Source organism: Pan paniscus, chromosome 6, assembly GCF_029289425.2.
Source record: "Pan paniscus chromosome 6, NHGRI_mPanPan1-v2.0_pri, whole genome shotgun sequence".
NCBI classification, from domain to species: domain Eukaryota; kingdom Metazoa; phylum Chordata; class Mammalia; order Primates; family Hominidae; genus Pan; species Pan paniscus.
In genome coordinates, this window is record NC_073255.2 from 192,226,864 (window position 1) to 192,247,559 (window position 20,696).

The 20,696-nt window shown below is 58.6% G+C and overlaps 1 protein-coding gene across 1 annotated transcript; it reads right to left on the reverse strand.

The window, feature by feature from the left end:
• Positions 1 to 361: 361 nt before the first annotated feature.
• On the reverse strand, positions 362 to 14,054 carry SHH (sonic hedgehog signaling molecule). The gene is made up of 3 exons (XM_034965340.4): positions 12,205 to 14,054; positions 6,675 to 6,936; positions 362 to 4,096 (listed from the first exon to the last, which is right to left on the reverse strand). Exons 1-3 carry the CDS (start codon positions 12,511 to 12,513, stop codon positions 3,270 to 3,272), a joined length of 1,398 nt encoding a protein of 465 aa, XP_034821231.1. The 5' UTR covers positions 12,514 to 14,054; the 3' UTR covers positions 362 to 3,269.
• Between the last annotated feature and the right edge of the window lie 6,642 nt (positions 14,055 to 20,696).

The following is a 20,696-nucleotide window of genomic DNA, read 5'->3' on the forward strand; positions in this document are numbered from 1 at the left end:
GGAGCGCGTGCGCCGAGGAAGAGCTGGTTCCCTGCAGGCCCGCCCGCCTCCCCGGCAGGCACTCTGCTGCTTTCTTGCCAAATCTTGTAACTGACCGGTATTCCCTGCATGTCTGCCCCATATTTCCCACGTGGGTGCGATGCTGACAGCTCTGTCAACTCCCTCAGACAGGGGAGTCACGTGCCTGCCTCCTTGCGCCAGTAAAAATTCCCAAAGCCTGACCAAATCCACCCATTAAGAGAATGGAGTCTGCACTCTCAATGAGAATTTCCTTCACAGTCCCAGCACTACCTCGTGGAAGACGATGAGAAACACAGATGACAGTTCGGGAGCGGGGTTCTGCCACATAACAGACACTGAAGAGAGTCTCTGTAATTTCTTTAATTATTCAAACAATAGAGCACAAAGATAACAGTTTCAAGTACATTGTGATACACGTTTTGACAGGAATAGATATGCATTTAGTCATGAGGGAGGCTGGCAGCAACCACCATGCATACATTTTGCACAAACTCTTGGCTCCGTCAACCCTGAATGAGAAGTCGGCGCCTCATCCTGGCGGGGCTGGGCTGCACCCTCTTGATGCCCTGTACCTAGTGTCTCTAAGCAGTGGTTTCCTTTCCTTGCCTGTGAAAAAGAGAATTTTAAATATAAAGCAGTGGACGGATCTTAAGAAGATGGACCAGGAGGGCTGGGGACAGCACCCAGCAGCACGGACACTCTGCCACCGGGCCTGTCCAGGAGGGAGTGCCACCCAAGAGTCAGGATTTCCCATCTGGGTGAAGCTCTGCTCCAAGGTGCCCCAGTCACCAGCAGAGTTGCACCATGGCCTCAGGCACCTTGGGGCTTGGTCAACGCCTGGCTTCTCTCTGATCGTCTGGGCTGCACGGCCACGTTGCCAGGTCTGTCTACACAGCCAGAGTTGCTGCTGTGCCCGGTGCTTCTGGTTCGCTTTCGACTGACTTGAAATCAGACTGAACTGTCAAAAGAACAGAAACCATCGCACTTCCTCCAAGATTGTAAACACCAGCCTGGAACCTGCTGACCACCTAGAACACCAAAGAAAAGTCTTTTACAGAAAAAGGCTGAGGACTGCTCCTGAGCAGAGGGCTCCAGAGGCCCTGCGCCATCCACCTTGTCACACACCCTCCACGGAAGGCCACTCAAGGGCAGACCCTTAGCAGAGCAGACCCTCAGGGACTGGGCCCAACCTTGGGAGCCAGCCCCTGCCAGGTGGGGCTGAAGTCTGTTCACTCCCGTTCCCTAAGCCTGGACCACCTTCTACACAGGCTGCAGCTGCTGGGAGGCCCCAAGCTCATGCAGCGCAACTCTTCCAAGGCCCAGCCTGCTCAGACGATTCGGCCCAAAGCACAAAGCATGGCAGACACCTTCCATAAGCCAAAGAACTGGGAGTAGTCCTCCACCTGGGACCCTGACAACCGCCAAGGGCAGAGACCCTCTTGGCCAAACCTCCAAGGCAGCATGAAGCATGGAAGGACCTTCCCCAGCCCAGCGCCCACAGCAGCATGCTCTCTCAACAGGGATCAAAGTCCACGCCTGACCGCCATGTGACACAGACAACCAGTGTAGCCTGAGGACCTCAACAGCAGCCCCGACATTCCAGCGACTGGCCCTCGCCACTGTGGGCTTGCCACTCAGATTTAAGGGGACCCTCAAGAAAAGAGGATAGGAGCTTCAGAGAAGATCAAACCGGGTCCTCTCTTCTAAGGATGCTTTCTGGAAGGGACACAACAGGACCTCAGAAAGCAGCAATGAGCCTCCTCCCTACAGATCAGAGAAGCACAAACAGGGTCAGGCCAGGGGTCTGCCCAGCAACCACACACAGGAGTCCTAAGAGAAGGTTGTTGGTGGCCATCCCCAGGCCACCTCCTCTGGGCTTACACATCAGGCTTTGCTAGTTAAGGGGTGGGGTGAGGGGAACAGCACAGTCCCCACGAATGGCACTCCCAACCTTTGGGAGCGTAGAAAGAGCTTCACACAATAAATACAAACAGAGCTGAGGTTTCTCCAGCCATGAGAAGAAACAAGTTGGTTTGTGTGCCTACTTTGGTTACCTAAGTCAGTCAGTCTGAGTTCACAGTATAAGCAACACATCTAAATAGAATATTGGGAGCTCCTGTCAGCGCTAGGTTTCCCAAACAAAGAAGCCAAAAACTAAAAGAAAAAGGGCTGCAACAGGAATTCTTAGTTATTAGATACTAAGCGTTCTGTGCATGGCACATTTTATTTCTATAAAACTATTACAAAATATTCAAAAATACATTTTAGTAAATTTACAGCGTTATTTCTCAATTTATTAATGCAAAAACATCCTTTGTTTTCTCTGTACAAACTGCAGGCTCCATCCTCGTGGGCTCGTCACTATGTGCGCTTTTAAAAAATATTATTTTCTAATAAATTCTTTGAAGTTAAAAATAACAGTTCTTCCAGTTTGTCCAAAAAAAAAAAAAAAAGAAAAAGAAAAGTGTGTGTGTATGTTGTGTGTGTAACAGTCTTGGCTTCCAAGAATGTGGCAAAATGGTGAATACAAAGGGAATATGAAACCATAAAGACAACAGAGGAGATGGCTGTTACATCGGAAACTAGTTAAATTAAAATAATATATTTTCATATTTTACACTATTTCAAAAATGAAATGTAATTCAGTTAAGTATTGATCTCTCAAAAAATCTAATTTACAATTCTGTGTATAAAAATATAATTTGTGGACCCCCATGAAGCACGTTTGAGTTTGCACTTGCTGAGAAGCAGGAGATGGAAGGGAGGGATGGCGGGGACAGAGGTTTGCTTTCTGACAGCCGGGACGAGGGACATGTAGAAAAATAGACTCTGAGCAGGTTGCTTGGCCTCACAAAATAATCTTTCCCCCGTGAGTACAGTTCACATGATCATAATAAATTATCCAAGAAACAAACTATTTAAGGCTCTTGAAGGTCCGGTTCATATTATTTAAAACATCTATTCATACCAAACAAATAAATAGCCAGGAGAGGAGGAAAAAATAACCAAAATAAAACAATAACCAAAAAAATTCAAAAAATATATATCAACTAAACACAACAACAAAACTTCCCGGGGTCCTTGTTTCCTTAGAGTCTACTTTGGACTGTCCTACTTTATTATTCTTATTCTTATTCTTATTATAACTCAGTCTGGTTCGTGCGCCTTTTCCGAGTGTCTTTTTGCTTTGCGTTGCTGTTGCTGCCCCGCCCCGCCCCCTCCCGCGCCCCTCCCCCGGCCCCCCGGCTTCAGCTGGACTTGACCGCCATGCCCAGCGGGTGCAGGGCCTCGCTGTCCAGGAGCCAGGTGCCTATTTGGTAGAGCAGCTGCGAGTACCAGTGGATGCCCGCGGTGGCCCCCGCACCCGGAGCGTCGGCAGCACCTGGAGCGGGCAGGGCTACTCTGCCGCCGCCGCCCCCGCGGTCCCCGCCGCCGCTGTCCCCGCCGCGGTCCGTGCGCGCGGGCGCCAGTGCAGCCAGGAGCGCGTGCGCCAGGCGGAAGGGCGCGAAGGCCCGGTGCGCCCAGCTGTGCTCCTCGATGACCGCGTAGCACGAGGCCAGCACCCGGTTGATGAGAATGGTGCCCTGGGCCGTGAGCGGCGCGTAGGCGCCCGCGGCCTCCTCGCTTAGGGTCACGCTGTGCACAGCGGCGGGCAGGAGCCGGCGGTCCCCGTCACGCTCGGCCACCACGTACACGCGCTGGCCCGGGCGCACGCGGCTGGCGAACAGCGCCCGAGGCCCCAGTGCGCCCCCGGAAGGCGGCCCCGAGCCCGAGGACGCCTCGGGCTCCCCGGTGGCCGAGTCGTTGTGCGGCGCCACAAAGAGCAGGTGCGCGGCGGTGAGCAGCAGGCGCTCGCGCGGCTCCCGCGTCTCGATCACGTAGAAGACCTTCTTGGCGCCGTCGTCGCGGTCCAGGAAAGTGAGGAAGTCGCTGTAGAGCAGCCGGCCCTGGTCGTCCGCCGCCAGCACGCGGTCCCCGGGGCTCAGGTCCTTCACCAGCTTGGTGCCGCCCTGCTCCAGGTGCACCGTGGCCGAGCCCGGGAAGCAGCCTCCCGATTTGGCCGCCACCGAGTTCTCTGCGGGTGAGGAGAAGGGAAAGAAGAGAGGACAGGGCATTGAGTTCCGAGAGGGAGGCGCGTCTCGGGGAGGAGGGCGCACGCTTGGTGCCCGCGCTCCTAGGCCAGGGGTGCGCAAGGCGCGGGGCGGGGCGATTGATTCCAGGCGGGTCCCGCACACACCTCCCTCCCCCAACCCCACTGCCCCAGGGACAGGATTCCGACGCAGACACATTCCTTAACGACTCTCTAAGTCTGGGCTGGCGGTCACAGAGGTTGGCTGGCGTTTCCTGCAGAGGCCGGTGACACTCTTTCCTTCCGCCTTCCTCCAACCCCACCCCCAGCTCCGCACACACCCGGCCTCGCCGCGAATCCATCCAGAGGGTGTTTGCTCTGCACTTGGATTCCTCAGGAAGCCTCCTTGAGCTCCCGCGGGCGCCGGGCGCACCCTCCTTCCCTCCCGCCCCGGCGCGGGGCGCGGCGCCTGCTCGCGCGCTCAGCACCCGGGCTGCGCGGCGGAAACCCCTGGCCCGCCTGCCCGCCTGCCCGCCTGCCCGCAGCACCCTGCCGCGCCTCGGCGTGGGCCTGCGGAGGGTCGGGGGCGGGGAGTGAAAAATAGCTGCAGTAGTTGTAGCAACTGGACAAACATTCCAGAGATTGGCCGAGGTGTGAAAATCCGAGGCTTGTGTGGATTTTCTAATTAAAATCCAATAAAGGACCCAGCATTGTCATTGTGATTTCTGGGATAAACAGGAGACACTCTTGGAAGGGGACACTTCCATTTTCTCCCCTCCCTTTTCTCAGCTCACTCTCTCCCCAGCTCGCGGGCCTCCCCCTCCCTATTTGCTCAGGTGCAACCCCCCCCCCCACCCCGTGTGCAATTCACAAGCACTATTTGCACAGCCAGGCCTCTCTTCCAAGCACTCAAGATGTGTATTTGAATTTTAAATGGCGGGGCCTGTTCGGAGCGCTGGAAGCGCCGGGTCTCAAGGCCCCTTGACTACCCGCTTTCTCGAGCCCTCTGTCGCTCTCTGAGGCTCACTGTCCCCAGGACAATAATTGAAGTTGGGGCGGAGCGCAGGGGGCCGGGGAGGAGGGCGGGGAGGGCCGTCTTCTTTGCATTCCAATCTCCGGGATCATGCTTTTTGCAAATAGAGATTGCCAGAAAGAATCTTCCTGCTGGAATTACAGGGGGCTTTTAATCTTCTCATCGGTTTCTCTGGCATGAAGTGCGGGGCTGGCCGTTGGAGGCCCTCCGTAGCCCCCCGGAATGCGACCCCGGGCGCTGGCGAGCCCGAGTCGTCGAGTCGCACGGCCCGGCTTGACACGCTGCGCCCCGCGCCCCCGCCCGTGTGCTCAGAATGCCAATGAGCGGCTCCCGCGCCGCGGCTCCGCTCTCCCGGCGCGATCCGGGGGATGGATTAGCGCTGCTCACTTGGGAGAAGGCCTCCGGAGACCCCCGCTAGGGGGACCCCGCGGGCAGGGAGCCGGGGAGGAGGTTTTGCGCAGGGGGCGCCCTGGGCCCAGGGGCCGCCGCCGAGCCCGCGAGGTGGGGGCGCCGCCTCCTGCCTGCCTGCAGCCGGGAGCTCTCCGGGCCGCACACCCGCCCCTGCCGCCCCCGCTCCACGCCTTTGCTTTCTGTGGGGACGAGAAGCCACTCTAGCCTTTACCTACAAGTGTGCCTTGACACCTTAACAGTGTTTTCCTACTAACATAGTGCCATTAACATGGAATTTAGGAGACAAGTAGGGAAACCTGGAAGGGGGTTGAGGAAGGCAGAGTTTCCCCGAAATTCACCGTGAACGGCTTTGCTAAACGTGCCAATTTATGCGGGCAGAGAAGAGCGCTGTGCACACAGCCTCAGGCCGGAGGTTTGCGTGCGCGCGATGGCGCCTCCTCCACGGCTGTTCCTCGCCGGCAACAGCGTGTGGCGTTGCAGGCCCAGAGAAGACAGCCTCGCGCCGACTCGGGCCGGCGTTTCGGGGCCTGCCCGCCGCCCAGGGCGTCCCAGCCCGGCTCCCAGTAGGAACGCAGGCTCCGGGCGCGCCGCCTCCAGATGCTGGAGGTGGTTCACCCCTGGGTTTACTGCCGCCCACCAGGCCTCTCCCCAAAGGCAGCTTAAGATCCACGGGCGCCCGGCGGGGAGGAGCCAGGACGCGGGCTCCGGGGCAGGATAGACGCCCCTGCGCTTGGGATAGCGGGTGGGGGCGGTTGGTTCTTAAGCCCTAAACGAGAGGAAGGAGCTCGCCCAGACCTGGCTAACCGCGCAGGGCTGCCTTCCCTCGCCTGGAAGGGCCTAGCGCCCCTCCCCCAGTCACGCTTTCCCACCCCCTGCAGTGGGGGCTCCAGAAGCGGGCAGGAAGCCACAGGACCCCATCTCGGGGCATGGAGAACCTTGGGCTCTGTGGCCTCAAAGGTAGGGGTGATTTCGAGGGGCCGACACCTCACAGGGCAGGTTCCACCGCGGAAACGCAGTCATCGCCCAGCGCCCCTGCTCCTGGCCCTCAGCCTCCCCCCAGGTTTCTTTTTCTCTTGAATCAAGCCGAGGTCCGCCAATGGCCTTCCTCGGGTCGGATCCGGGGGGCCAGGGCCAGCTTACCTGCTTTCACCGAGCAGTGGATATGTGCCTTGGACTCGTAGTACACCCAGTCGAAGCCGGCCTCCACCGCCAGGCGGGCCAGCATGCCGTACTTGCTGCGGTCGCGGTCAGACGTGGTGATGTCCACTGCGCGGCCCTCGTAGTGCAGAGACTCCTCTGAGTGGTGGCCATCTTCGTCCCAGCCCTCGGTCACCCGCAGTTTCACTCCTGGCCACTGGTTCATCACCGAGATGGCCAAAGCGTTCAACTTGTCCTTACACCTCTGCGAAGACAAGGGGAACCCCCACCGACGGACGCGTTAGCCTGGGCAACCGCCACCCCTCCCGGCCCCTCCATCAGCCTGCCCTGCCCAGTCTCGAGGCGCGAGGGCCATGCGGAGAGGTGGGGAGACGGGGGTTGGAATGGCCCAGACACACCGAAGAGCCGGGCCCTGGGCTGGGGAAGAGGGACAGCATTTGCGGAGGAGCGTGGACGAGCACGCCCTCTCAGGGTAGAGCTGGGGGCCTTTCTCCAGGTCCTGAAACAGCCGGTGCTCCTAGCGAGGCCTAAGAAGCAAATAAAGTTTCTCTGAAACAAGTGACCTGCATGTTTAAGACATCAACTACAGGACCCTCCAGGGGCACCCTCTGGGATACCCGCCCCGCCCCCACGTTGCCCTCCACTTCTAGCCCCCCTTCTGGGGCCCCTTTCTCCACCTGCGCAGCCTCCACCTTCTCCCCGCGTAGAATCCCTCACAGCAGGCCCGACAGAGACCTGGGCGCAAGTTCCCAGAAATAAAGAAAAATGCACTGCGCACTTCTTGGAGAATTGAAGGCCTTGCATTTATTTGCCTCAGGCCCTAACCCTATCCGAGGCAGAGGGGAGGCGAGAAGCCGCTGGCGGGGCTGCGGGGTGGGCGGGAGCCTGGGTGGCAGGCGGCTAGGTGAGTTACCACTTGCAGCACAGGCCGGGGCCGGGACAGACATTCTTTATCTGGACAGCCACATTCTTTTTGCCCGTCGAACCCTTTTCTGCCTGGCTTTTCTGTGGTCTGATTGTGTTTCTTGTTTTCTTTAACCTGTTCCCTTCGTCCCCTCTTGTGTTCTTGGCCCCAGCATAGAATGGCGTCCAGCAAGTTTGAAGAGCAAACTGAAGAGGTGGAGGGAGGGGGAGGGGTTTGAGAGGAGGGGGAGGGGAGACAGGAAGGCCTGAGGTCTCGGAGTCCTCCGCCTGGGGAGTTTCCCAGGAAGTTGCCTGGTAGGAGGCAGGAAACACTGACTAGGCAGATGCAGACGGGGTTACCTGGGATTCAGATTGTGGGGGTTCCCCTGGAATTCTTGGGTCACTCTCAGATAAGGATGCGACAGAAAGCAGTTGAATCCACTGTGTGTGTTTGTGGGGGCACTGACTTGCTTCCTGGATGTTTACCCTGCTGCTGCTGGTGGGACACGGGATTTAAAGAGGGGGAACTGGCACAGATGACGATGGTGGCATCCCCCAAGAAGCTGCGCCAAGTGGAGGCCGAGGGGCAATTTCAAGGTGACTTCTGCAGAGGGCGGGGCTGACCTCTAACCTCCTCCAGTCTGGAAGGATGCTCTGCTTGGAGTCTGGTTGTCGCCATGGAAGGACAGCTTCTATCCAGGGCCCTAACTGTAGCGTGGGTTGGGGGGACTCTTTCGAGAGGGTGGGGCGAGGACGCTGGCCCCACTGCTGCCGCGCTTTAAGGGGACGTGACAAATTGCGCAACAGGAAAAGTCCTGTGTATCTGGCAGCAATAAAACCCAGTAATATGGTTGTAGAGTTCAACATGCAACAACTGGGGGTGGGGTAGGGCTGGGGGCCGCCCTGGTAACAGGTCAGTGCCTGCATGTTTGTGGGCCTGCCAGCAGTTAAAAAAAAAAAGTCGGAAGGGCAGAGTTTGAGTGAGGTCATCTTGAGGATTGAACGCGTTTTACATGAAAATCAATCAGTAAACCAGGGTCAGTGTAGAGCTATGATGTGAGGCCCGTTGCGCGCAGGCGCACACCACCAACACGCACAGGGACCCCCATGCAAGCCCCCCACCCCACCGCAGCTCCCTCCCCTGGGGCTGTGCAGAAGAAGCTTTAAACAGCTTCCCAGGAGGGCAGCCAGGGAGAGGGCGGCAGGGTGAGGATGACCTGGCCCCCAGCTCTGTGAGCTGCGCCACTTGGGCAGGCATGGAGGACCCCGGGCAGGGAGACCCGGGTCCAGCCGGGCCGCGACGGGAGGTGGCTGCGCGAGTGAGGGGCGGAGGCCGAGGGTTGCTGGAGTTGGCGCCCCCGCCCCTTGCGCCCTCCTCCGGCCCGGGCTCCGCGCGGCCTCGGCTGGCGGCCTCTCCTCCGCCCGCGCTGGGCGGGATTGTCGCAGGCAAAGCCGGGAAGCCCAGGCCGGTTATTAATTCATTGGGTCGTGTGCCGCGAATCAAGCCCGACTCTGTGCAGCCACCGTGAAGCCCAGCAGGGCCGCCGGGGCCGGGCTTTGTGTCGGCGGAGGCCAAGTTGTTCCCCACGCCTGAGCTCCTGCCTACCTCCCTGATCTGCGAGCCGCGCCGGCGAGTGTCACCGCCAGCAGCCGGTGGGCTTCCCCCAGCGCGGGGGCGGGGGCGTCCCAGCTTCAAGACAGCCCCAGCCCCTAAACGCACCTCTCTCCACTGTCCTTTCCCCCACGCTTGGTGGAACAGCCCCTCCCCAAAACCATACCTGAGCGTCTTTCCTGGCGGCCCCAGAGCGCACATTAAATCTATTTAGTGTAGCGGCTCGGGACCCCACTCCAGGCTTCAGATCCGGCCCTCTGGCCTCCTGCCCCTTAGGAGCCCCCTGGCCGCCAGCACCCTCGCCTGGCACCTAGGCCCGCGCGGGGAGAGCGTGTCTGTCTGCGCTTTCCTCTCCCGGGTTAATATTAACCGGCAGCTCCTGCGTTCCGGAACTGCTCCGAAAGTTCCACTGGGGACGATCTCGCCATGGTTGAGGGACTTGGGCGGCAGTCACATTAGAGACCCAGAGACAGGGAGGGAGACAGAAGACGAGGGTCACGCACCTGGGGCAGAGCCTAGGTGGTTATGTAAAATGAGGGCGGCCGAGCAGGCTCCCCAAACCTCCCGCCGGCCTGGGGCTCCCCTGCCGCCTCCTTCACCCCGCCGCTGCCCTCAGCACCCGAGCCTCCGCCTTCCCCATCCCTTCCTCCCCCACCCTTAACTCCTGGAATCGGGAGAAGGAAGGTAGGGGAGGGATCAACCGGGGATACCTCACAGACTGCCAGCCCCTACCCCCCTCGGTTTTAGGGGACCTTTGTGGGGTCTGCCTGATAATCCCGGCCTGGCTCTCCTCACCCAACCCCCACTTGGGCCGTCCTTCCCCCTCCTTTTGTGTTGGGAACGGGAATAGCCACTGCCCAAGGAAAAAAGTATTTGTTTTCGTTTCGTTCGTCTGAGGGAAGTTGACAGAAGGTCAGAAGTTCAAATGCTGCCTGTGCGCGCGGCGGCGAGAGTGGCCGGGCGCGGGGCCGCTGGGCCCTGCGTCCCCCGGCAGGGCGGACGGGGGTCGGGGGGAGGCCCCCGGGCTGGGGGCTCCGGCTGGGACGTGGAGGCCTAGAGGCCGGGCAGGCGGCGGACTGGGGAGGGGGGCGCGTCCCAGGGCAGGCCGGCGGAGCCCGCGCTGCGCCCCGGCCCCTGCGCGGGCGCCCCCATCTCCGCGCCCCCGCCGCCGGGGACACTACAGCGAGCCCGGCGCTGCTGTTAGCTCCTGCGGTGCCTGCGCTCCCGCGCGTGGAGCGGCAGAGCCCGGCGGCTCCAGCCCAGCCCCTCGCGCACTGAAACCCTAGCCGCGGGGGATCGATAACCCGGGAGAAAGTGGGGCTGCATGCGTCTGCCTCGCTGCGCGGCTCTGTGCGCTTGCAGCTTTGCAGCAGGGCTGCAAGGCCCAAGCCCTGGGAAGGTGTGCGAGCCCAGGACCCCTTCTGCGGTATTGGCCTCCCGCAGAGCAGGGCAGAAGCTGACCCACTCTGGCTCTGGGACCTCGGGTATCCACGCCCCCGCCGCTCTCTCCGCAGTGCCTCCCTCCTCTCGGGTTCCGAGGGACCCTGGCAAGGCCCCTCCTCCGCGGGGAGCGAGGGTGACGAGAGGATGGGCGCCTCGGGCTAGCCGGAGAACTCCCTCCAGCCAGCTGCACGCACCGGGCACCCCATGGCCCGTGCAGAGTTAATTGTGGATCGCGCTGCTGTCTGGCACTGGCGCGCGCGTCCACACTCGCGGTCCAGATTTAAGGTGGTCGGGAGCAGATGAGGGAGAGCAAGGAAATCAGGACCATTTCCCATTCCTCTCCTTTCCGACAGCTGGAGCAGGCTACCTTGCCTGCCCCTCGCCTTTCTCGGCCTCAAGCAAGCCTGGGAATCGGGTCGGGAAGCAGGGCGGCACGGAGGTAGCTCCTCTCTCTCTGCCGTCAGTACCCTCCCCCTGCACTTGGCGCCCCACCAGCGCCACTCCATCAGCCGCTGTGCGCACCTAGCCCTAAAGGTAGGACTTGAATATTTTAATAGGGCAATAAAAAGGATGTTGACCTATATTTGCAAGGAAACCCATTTCTGGCTTCAGTTATACGTGCATGGAGTTTCAGAAAGTCTAGAATTGGCTGGAAGATTGGCAGCTCAGAAATCTCAAAGGAGGTGGGGAGAGAGAGAGGAATTCATATTTTGCTTAGCTTCCCCTCCCCCCACACTAATATTTATTCGCTCTTAATTCTTATGCAAGCAGGTTGAAAACTAAAGTGATGCAATGCCAATAAGTTCTAAGTCCCTCCCCTAAGGTACCTCGGGCTTGGAAGAACGAAAGAGCATCCTTAAAGAAATATCAATACATTCACACTCTGATGGGCACAATTGCGGACACGCAATCGCAAAGCCAGCTCTGCGATACAGCCAGGCACCCAGGGACGGGCGGAGTCTCCCCTGGAGCCCCTGCCTTTTGTCAGAACCGCCTCCTGGCTTTTCCAGTTGAGAATTCTTTGGTGGGGAGGTGCAGGGTGGGGGTAGTAGTGGGAAAGAAAACCACAGAGGCAACGGGAAACGTGGGAGCTCTGAGCTCCAATGCCCAAGGCTACGTTCGTTCGTTCGTACAGTGCCAGGAGACCACTTCATGTTTGTGGGAGGGGGATTCCCAGCCTCTCCTTCCATTTCCACTCCTGACTTGGAAAGGGCCGACGCCCCCAAAGTGAAGGTCTCCCCAAGTTACAAGCCAGGGCAGAGGTAGGATGGGGAAGGCCATTGTAGCAAGACTCATCAAATCAGGGCCATAATGAACCACGTCTGTTACCGTCCTCACCCCCACCACACCCTAAACTTCTCCAGCTGGACCCTTGACCTCCATTCTCCTCCAGGAAGAGGAAGAGATGGGGGGCGGGCAGGTGGGTGGGGAAGGAGCGGGTGAAATCACCTTCCTATCTGCCCGAAGAGCAAACAGAGTTAAGTCTGGAAGTGTTCGGCTTCTCGTAACCCCCTGGAAAGCCACACATTCCACGCCCCGGCGCTGGGTTCCTACCTGAGTCATCAGCCTGTCCGCTCCGGTGTTTTCTTCATCCTTAAATATGATGTCGGGGTTGTAATTGGGGGTGAGTTCCTTAAATCGCTCGGAGTTTCTGGAGATCTTCCCTTCATACCTTCCGCTGGCGCCTAGGGTCTTCTCGGCCACATTGGGGATAAACTGCTTGTAGGCTAAAGGGGTCAGCTTTTTGGGGTGCCTCCTCTTCCCGAACCCCCTGCCCGGTCCGCACGCCAGTCCCGAGCATACCAGCAGCGAGGAGACGAGGACTAGCAGCAGACATCTCGCCAGCAGCAGCATCTCGCCCATGGAACTGATGACTTCCGAGCTGTCCCCGTGCGGGTCCGTGCGCGAGTGCGCGCGGCGGGTGTGTGCGTGTGCGCTCTCTCTTGCGCTTTCCCTTCCTCGCTCCGGCTCGCCCGCTCGCTCTCTCCCTCGCTGGCTGCCTCGCTCTTTCTCTTCCTATATAACCTTGCCCGCCGCGGCTGCGGGGGACTCTCCACCGCTCCCCACCCAGACAGGGGCTGGAATGGCAGGCTGCCGGCCGCTGATAACGGAACACATCGGAGTTGGGTCGCGAGACAGCAATCAAAAGACAAAAAGAGTCTGATTTTAAATGGTAGCAAGCCTGGAGAGCTTGTGAGAGAGGCTGCCTTTAGCACTATATTATAGCTGCCAGGGGCGCATCTGATTGGCCAAAGCCGCACAAGCTTGTCTTCTGATGTTAACCCTGAAGAAGACTACATTTTTTTTTTCTGTTGCTGCTGTTGCTTTATTTTCACCTGAAGGCTTCCAGTTAAAAAAAAAAAAAATCTTTCCTAAGATAAAGGTGGGCGGGAGGGAGGAGCGCATGTCTTGTGGTAACAGCAGTTACTCCCGGCTTTGTGTACATCCTTGCGTTTCCCCCTGACTTTCCCTGGAATGGTAGGTGCTTCAGTTAAAACCAACTTAAGTTTTTAAAGGACAGTTTAAACCCCCCCAAGCTTCAGTCATCAAGCACAGAGTCGCTCACACATTTGAGGGGCACAGCTGCCCAGCTGTTATTTAATTTTTCTTCCCCAGGGACTTTATAGTGCAGGCTGGCTCTCCCTGCATTTTGAAGAAAGAGGACTGAGCCCCTCCTGAAGACTCAGCCTCTGTGGACCGAGGATAATTATGAGTGACCATAACTTAAAGCACTGGTATTTGAAATGCTTTAAGCGCCTTAGAAAAATGTAAAAATACTGCTCTTTTATTGTGCTTCAATTAATACATTTTTTTTTTTTTTTTTGTAGAGCTCTGCAAATGGGATGGAGGCGTGCTCAAGGGCAGGTACAGAGTGAACTGCGGGCGTCAGGGTGGATGGGCAAAGTAGGTCTGGGGGCTGCACCCCAGCACAAGGGAGAGAGTGGGGGCCAGTGTGTGCGCTGGGTGTGTGGAGGCCATTGCAGGGTGTGGGGGGGGCAGGCGAGTGGGCGAAGCTGTGCTCACACAACCCCCACGATCGATCAGAGCAAAGTGCAGAGCCAGGGATGAGCTGAATGTGGAATTCAGGCTCCTTGCAAAGCTGGCCTTGTGTGGGGGCTCAGCAGGCCAGCAGTCTTCAGGCACAGGAGCCACCAGTCCTAGGGGCTGCAGCCCAAGGGGTCAGGGGCCCTGGGGGAACAGTGTTCTGGTTAACGAGGGGCTTCCTAGAAAGAGGGCACAGTGCCCAGGAGTTGGCAATCTTTGAGTCTATAATCACCTCACTTTTTGCAGAAAAAGGAAAAAAACTCAAAAGTCCTAAGTAAACCAGGAAAATAAAATTTGAAGCTCCCTCTCAACCCTGCTTTTCTTTCTTTCTTTTTTTTTTTTAAAAAAAAAAACAGATCATGCCCTTCCCCTTCTCAACCGCCATCCCACTCACGTGCAATGATTCCTCTAGCATAGGATTAGAGAGTGAGGGTTATTTACATGGAGGGGAAATCCTGACCCTGAGGAGTCATCAGATGCTGCAAATGTGGCCCTGTGAAGTTAAACACTCTCCCTTGACCCCGGGCCCTTGGAGTGGAGGGGGAGAGGCCCCCTGTGAAGCTCAGCCCTCAAATGATGGAAGTTTCCAGAAGTTCCCTTTGCAGATCAACTTTTTGTGTGTGTGGTGGGGGAGAGAAGGAGAGGAGCATCTTAGGACACATCTGTCTTGGGCATAAGAGGCTGAGCGTTAACAAGACTCGGTGGCCTGGGTCCCTTCTGGGAGGTTGACCCAGGCTCCCCATCCCACCTCTCTTTCTTGTTCCTTTCCGTGGTTTGTGACGAATCATGATCCCTGGAGGAGAGCACCATGGGGGAGCAGCGTCCACTTGACCAGGCCCCGGCAGTCTCCACTGAGCGGAGCTGGAGCTCAGCTGAGCCCAGGGATTCTCCAGGCGGTGTGTCTGCGCTGCCTGTCCTGTTCCCAGTAAAAACAGACACAAAACAGGACCCGTGTTCTCTCCAGAGGAGGCCGGCCTGTTTGATGTGTCTACCTGCACAGCATGTGGATGTCACATCACTGGGTGGTGCCTGGGCTGGACCAGCGACCTGGCCCAGTGGGACACTTGCAAACTTTTGACTGCCCTGCCTTCCACCCTTGGCATCTCCTCTTGCCCCAGTCCCTCCTCCTCCCCCTGTCTTTCCCCGCTACTTACTCCCTTACAAATGCAGGCAGAAGGCCCCCCACACGGGTTGCCACCCTGGGGCCTGAGAGATTGGGTGTGCAGCCCTGCCGGGAGGTGGCATGTGCACACAGCTCACCTCCGCAAGGGGCAGGGTGGGTGGGGTGTGCTTTGGAAGCAAAAGCCTGAGCTGCACAGAGTTCCTCGTGGGCACAGCTGGAAGTGGGGTGCCCCCAGGTGCGGTCAGCTCCCTCTTAGCAGAGCGCAGGGAGAAGACGCGGCTTGGCATTGAGCTTGGGTGACTCAGGGCATTTCCTGAAACCTCCCTGCCCTAAGGGATGGTGTGAGGCCCCCTCCCTCCCCTCCATCTCCAGACAGCCCTAGACACTCTGGAGAGCACCTCAGGGGCCGCCCCCCTTGTAGACTGGCCGATCCTCCAGAGTGAAATAATGATGGGCCAGAAAGCCTGCCCCCACGCCTAAGTTCAGAGGGCCTGCCCCCTGCATGGGTTGAGGGGAGCTCGGCACAGAAAGCAATCCCAGTTATAGACCAGGCTGCTGACTGAGCCCCCCAGAGAAGCTGCTGCTCTGCCCTCCCGCCCTTCACTCCCTGTCCTTCCATCCCACCCGCTCCCCACGGCACAGCACTGCCTTCCCCACCAGAGGCCAGGTCTCTTTGCCTTTCCCCGCCCCCAGACCATTTGGCCCCCTCCCCGCACCAGCAGAGGCTCCAAACACCAGCCTCCCTGACAAGGCCAGACATCCGGACATGCTGGGGCTCCGTTATTCATCTACCTGGGCTCTGCCTCTCTTCCTTGGGGTCACGCGCATCCCTCCCTCGCTCCTTCCTCCAGCTTTCCCTCCCCCACCCTCCCCCACCTCCACCCCTTGCCCAGCATCCCTGCTGAGGACAGAAGCTGCCTCCTCTTCTGCCCCAGCCCCCAGGCTCCCTCCTGGGCACTGCCCCTGCCCCTCCTTCCGGCCCCTGCCGCTAGATGGCCTCCTCACTCTGCCTTCCGCTCGGGCTTGGCCGGTTTGGGAAATCCCCGCAGTCCCAGGTCGGGAGGCCCGGAAGCCAGGCAGCCTCCTTCGTTCATCCTCCCCTGGTCCCGTCAGCAGTTTCTGCGCCCCCCTCATCTCCTCTTTCCTTTCCCAGATTTGTACCCACTGGGCCCTGCAGTTATGGAGCCCGCCTGCCTGGCATCTCCAGGTGCTGCCTCTGTTTCTAGTCTCTGGGGTTGGCCTCTAATCTTTCATGTCCTTCTCCCCTTTGATTTTTCTTCCTTATAGTAATTCCACGCAATCTCTTTCCATCCAGCCATCCAGTCTCCACTTCTTTCTGGATTTTCCCTGTTTTGGCCGGTGGAACTTCTGCACTCCAGTTCTCTTGTGATTGCATCCAGGGCCTTTTGAATTTGGGAGGGATGCGGCACCTTAGCCCCCTTTCCCTAACTCCATGGTCCTCCCCATCCCCGGGCCCTGGGGATGTGAGTCTCCAGCTTCCTGGAGGGCTCAGGCTCTGGATAGCCCAGGAAATCCAGCCACACTCTGCACAGCACCCTGATTGTGGCCTGGCTGCAGGTGGATTGAGGCAGTGCTGTCCTCTCCGTGCCAAAGCCCAGGAGCTTTGGGGTGGCTGCAGGGCTCTCTGGACTCCTGCAGCCACATCCTCATGGCACCAGCGCTGAGGGCAGGCCAGCTGGGAGGCAGCTGCCAAGACACACAGAGCCTCGGGGGACCATGGCTGGCATGTGGAGCCAGCTACGCTGGGTGCCCACTGTGCAGCGTTTCTCAGCAGTGCTGTGCAGCGGGCACGGGGCCACCCCCAAGCTGCCACAGGCCCCATGACTGTGGGTGCAGCCTGGCTTCTTCCCGGCCTGGGCCACTCTGTGAAGCAGGGTGCAGGAGACACTTTGGTGACTGGGATTCCTGCCCTCATGCCTGTCCGCCTGCGCACCAAGCCCCGTGGAGCCCCGTGGAGCCCCGTGGAGACCCGGCTCACATGCATGAAGGCTGCAGGCTCTGAGAGATGAGGACCCTGCAGTTTCTGGGGACGCTGGAAAGATCACACAGCCAGCTCTGTCGAAGTAGACATCCTAAGGCAGGCGATCAGCTCGGATGTGAACGTGCAGCCTGAACTATGTTGCTGTGTGCCTTTGAGCTGATTTTCTCTCTTTAGACCATTGCCTGCCTTTGTTGAGTCACTTCGTCTTCATTTTAAGTAATGGACACCTCTTCTTAGGTCTAAATAATGCCTCAGGTGTGTGCCTCTGTACAGTTTCAAAGTGCTCTAGCACCGTTGTCAGGGGAGCCTGAAGCTACATTTGGGAGTTGGAAAGGGAGGCACAGTGTGGGCAGGTGGCCTCGTGCCCAGGGAGGAAGGGACCCTGAGTCTGCATGCTGCTCCTTGCACCCCAGCTACCTAGAGATCCTTCCACAAGACCATCATTGCTTCCATCTTGGAGCCTAGTTAAGACGCAGGTGCCCCAGACAGTTAATGCATTAAACCCTTGCGCACAGGAGCATCACCTGGGGGCTGAAAAAAAGCCGACAGGCCGTGCTGAGGCCTCACTCCCGAGCACTCAAATCAGAATTTCTCCTTTGCTGACTTCCCTGATGGGGATCCCAAAACCCAGGAGCGAACGTGGGAGGGGGAGATGTGGGTGCAACTGCCAGCTCCAAGCCCCCTGCTGCTCCCCCAGCCCGCGGACACTCCCCAGCCTCCGGGTGCTCCGTCTGCTTGGCCCGCCAGCCCCCGGACGCTCCCCAGTCCTGCTTGATGCCTGTGTGCCTTGGGTCCCGTCTGCCCGGCTAGTCCTGGCATGGAGCTGCATGCAGAACTTCAGACAGCAGCGGGTGTGCATGTGTGAGCTTTAGATTCTTTCTGGAGAGCGTGTGGAGGGGGTACGGTGAGGGGTGAATGTGACTGGGACACATGCAGTGCCTGGAGGCTGGGGTGCCTCGGAGGATTGAGGATGAAGCTGTGTGTTGGGGCGTGCTGGGGTAGTACTGCCGCGAGCAGTTTTTCCCAGAACTGCCCAAAGCTGGCTCAGCCCACTCCCATTGAAGGAGGTTTCCCTGGCTCAGCCACTCCCATTGGTGGATGGCTCCCTGGCTCAGCCACTCCCACTGGAGGAGGGTTCCCTGGCTCAGCCCACTCCCATTGAAGGAGGTTTCCCTGGCTCAGCCACTCCCATTGCAGGACGGCTCCCTGGCTCAGCCACTCCCATTGGAGGAGGGTTCCCTGGCTCGGCCACTCCCATTGGAGGAGGGTTCCCTGGCTCGGCCACTCCCATTGGAGGACGGCTCCCTGGCTCAGCCACTCCCATTGGAGGAGGGTTCCCTGGCTCAGCCACTCCCACTGGAGGAGGGTTCCCTGGCTCGGCCACTCCCATTGGAGGACGGCTCCCTGGCTCAGCCACTCCCATTGGAGGAGGGTTCCCTGGCTCAGCCACTCCCACTGGAGGAGGGTTCCCTGGCTCGGCCACTCCCATTGGAGGACGGCTCCCTGGCTCAGCCACTCCCATTGGAGGAGGGTTCCCTGGCTCAGCCTCTCCCATTGGAGGAGGGTTCCCTGGCTCAGCCACTCCCATTGGAGGACGGCTCCCTGGCTCAGCCACTCCCATTGGAGGAGGGTTCCCTGGCTCAGCCACTCCCATTGGAGGAGGGTTCCCTGGCTGGCTCCATAGCTGCTCTTCTTCCACGAGTGAAGCCACGGAGCCTGTTCTTACCCACTTCCTGCACAAAGGCTGTTTCCTTACAGGAGCAGAGTTAAGCTGAGATCCACCAGGCAGGGCCGGCAGCTGATGCCACAAGTTCCACTGAGAAAATCAGTCACCGAGGCCGCTCCTGTGCCCTGTGCCCTGTGCCCCTCCCCGCTTCTGCTCTGCCCACTTCCACGCTCCCTTGGGCCACGGAACTGTCAAGACTCGGCCTGAGAGCAGTGGGCTCCCATGTCGCCTGGGATCTCCACAGTCAGAGCGCTGGTCTCCAAGGCCCTTCAGGGTTGTATTTTCTAGAGACTTGAACATCTTTGTAGGGTCAGAGATTATCTGGAGATGTCCCCGTGCACTGGGCTGTGGTGAAGGAGGGTTGCGGTCTGTGTGGACTAAGGAGATCCTCAGGGCTCCACCCACAAGCTCCCGGGCAAGCCACGCAGCCCCTCGAGACGTCTGTTTCTTTATCTGCAATGTGGGAGTCTGAAGTCGACGATGCCAAAATCAACAGTGCCAACGCCAGAAGCCCTTTCAGCCCTGGGTTCTATGAGCCCCTGGTCTTAGCCTCAGGAGAACTCATGCAACAGTCCCTCTTCAGAGTGAAGAAAACTAAGAATCCACCCGCATCCCACCCCAGTTCTTGCCGTGTATACAAGACAGAACCCAAGAGTGACCCCCTCCTTGCCCCTTCCTGTGGCATCCACTGGATCGTGGCCCCGCCCACACTGGAGGTCAGCCTGGTTCCAGCAGCCATTCCTGCCCTGGGGCCTTGGCTCTGTCCTTCACTCGAGTGAGTGCCAGCCGGCGTGCTCCCTGGGGGGACCCAGGTATCACCACAGGGACCTGCTGGGTCGGCTTCCCAGGGGGACAGGGCAACGCTGCCCCAGGGGCTTGAGGGGCATGGAAGCCCCCCCAACCTCATCTCTCCAAGGAGTATTTCCCTTCTTCGCTTTCTTGAGAGGGGATCCAGCCCAATTCCTTCTTAATGTGCAAAATTAAGAGCCAGGGGGCATCAGTGGCCAAGGCTGTTTTGGTAGCAGATGCAGAGAGGCAGATTTAGGGCCTGAGGTCCGGGCAGCGCAGGTGCAGGGAGAATGTGTGGGGCAGGGGCTGGGTCCATCAGGAGGTGGGAGAAGAGCACAGAAAGGGAAACTGAGGGCCAAACACACATTTGGGCTTTGAAAAAAGCTGCTAGAACAGGAATAATTTGCCAGGTTTTGTGCTTGTAATTTTGACGTTATTCTCATGTTTAGGGATTTTTGACAGGCACACCTGACTGTGTGGCTGGTGGCTTGTTTCTTTCTCTGGGGCTGTGGGGTGCATAGAGAAGGACCTGTGTTTCCTGTGGAGGAATTCCCGGTACAAGGACAGAAGCAGCATTCCAGAGGGGGGCTGTGCAGGGCACCTCTGGGATCGCACACAGAACCCCAACGGGAGAGGAGTCCACAGACCATGCAGGGCTCTGGGCTCCAGGGGCCTGGCCTGGCAGCGGCACAGCGCTGTGAGATGTGTGCTCAGACAAAGGGGTGATGATTCTACCGGGGCGGCTCGGGGGCTCCTCTCCCAGCCACACCACTGACTTGCAGTCAAGGAACACAGCAAAGAGATCCCAGCTTTCTCTGGCAGGCAGACGGGTGCGCTTTATGCATCGACCATCTCACCAGGCAGCCGCACTCAGCGAGAAGGGAAGTTGGAATTCGTAACTTTGGGTGATAGTAATAGTAATACTGATTCAGTGTTGGCCATGTCTTGGAATTGCTCTTGGATTAAATTTTAATGTGTTAATACAAGCAACCCTTTCAAGGAGGGGCCATTGCACAGATGGGGAAACTGAGGCACAAGGAGGTTAAATGTCTCCTCTGGGATCACACGCCGGATTTGTGGCAGGGCCTTCAATCAAATTCAGATGACCTGGCTGACAGCTTGCCCTCTGACTCTCTCTGTAGGCAGTGATGCTTCCGGAAGCTTCCATGTGGCGCTCAGCACTTTTCTGTTTGGGTGTATCATTGGGTAAGGGGAGGGAGGAGGGTAGAAAGAGGGCCCCCTCCACCAGGAATACAGAGGAGGGAGCCCCACTTGGACATATGGAAATAGGAGATGACCTGGAAGAGAGACACCACAGTACCCAGGGCCATGCATTTTGGGCCAGGCAGGAAGTAGTCCCG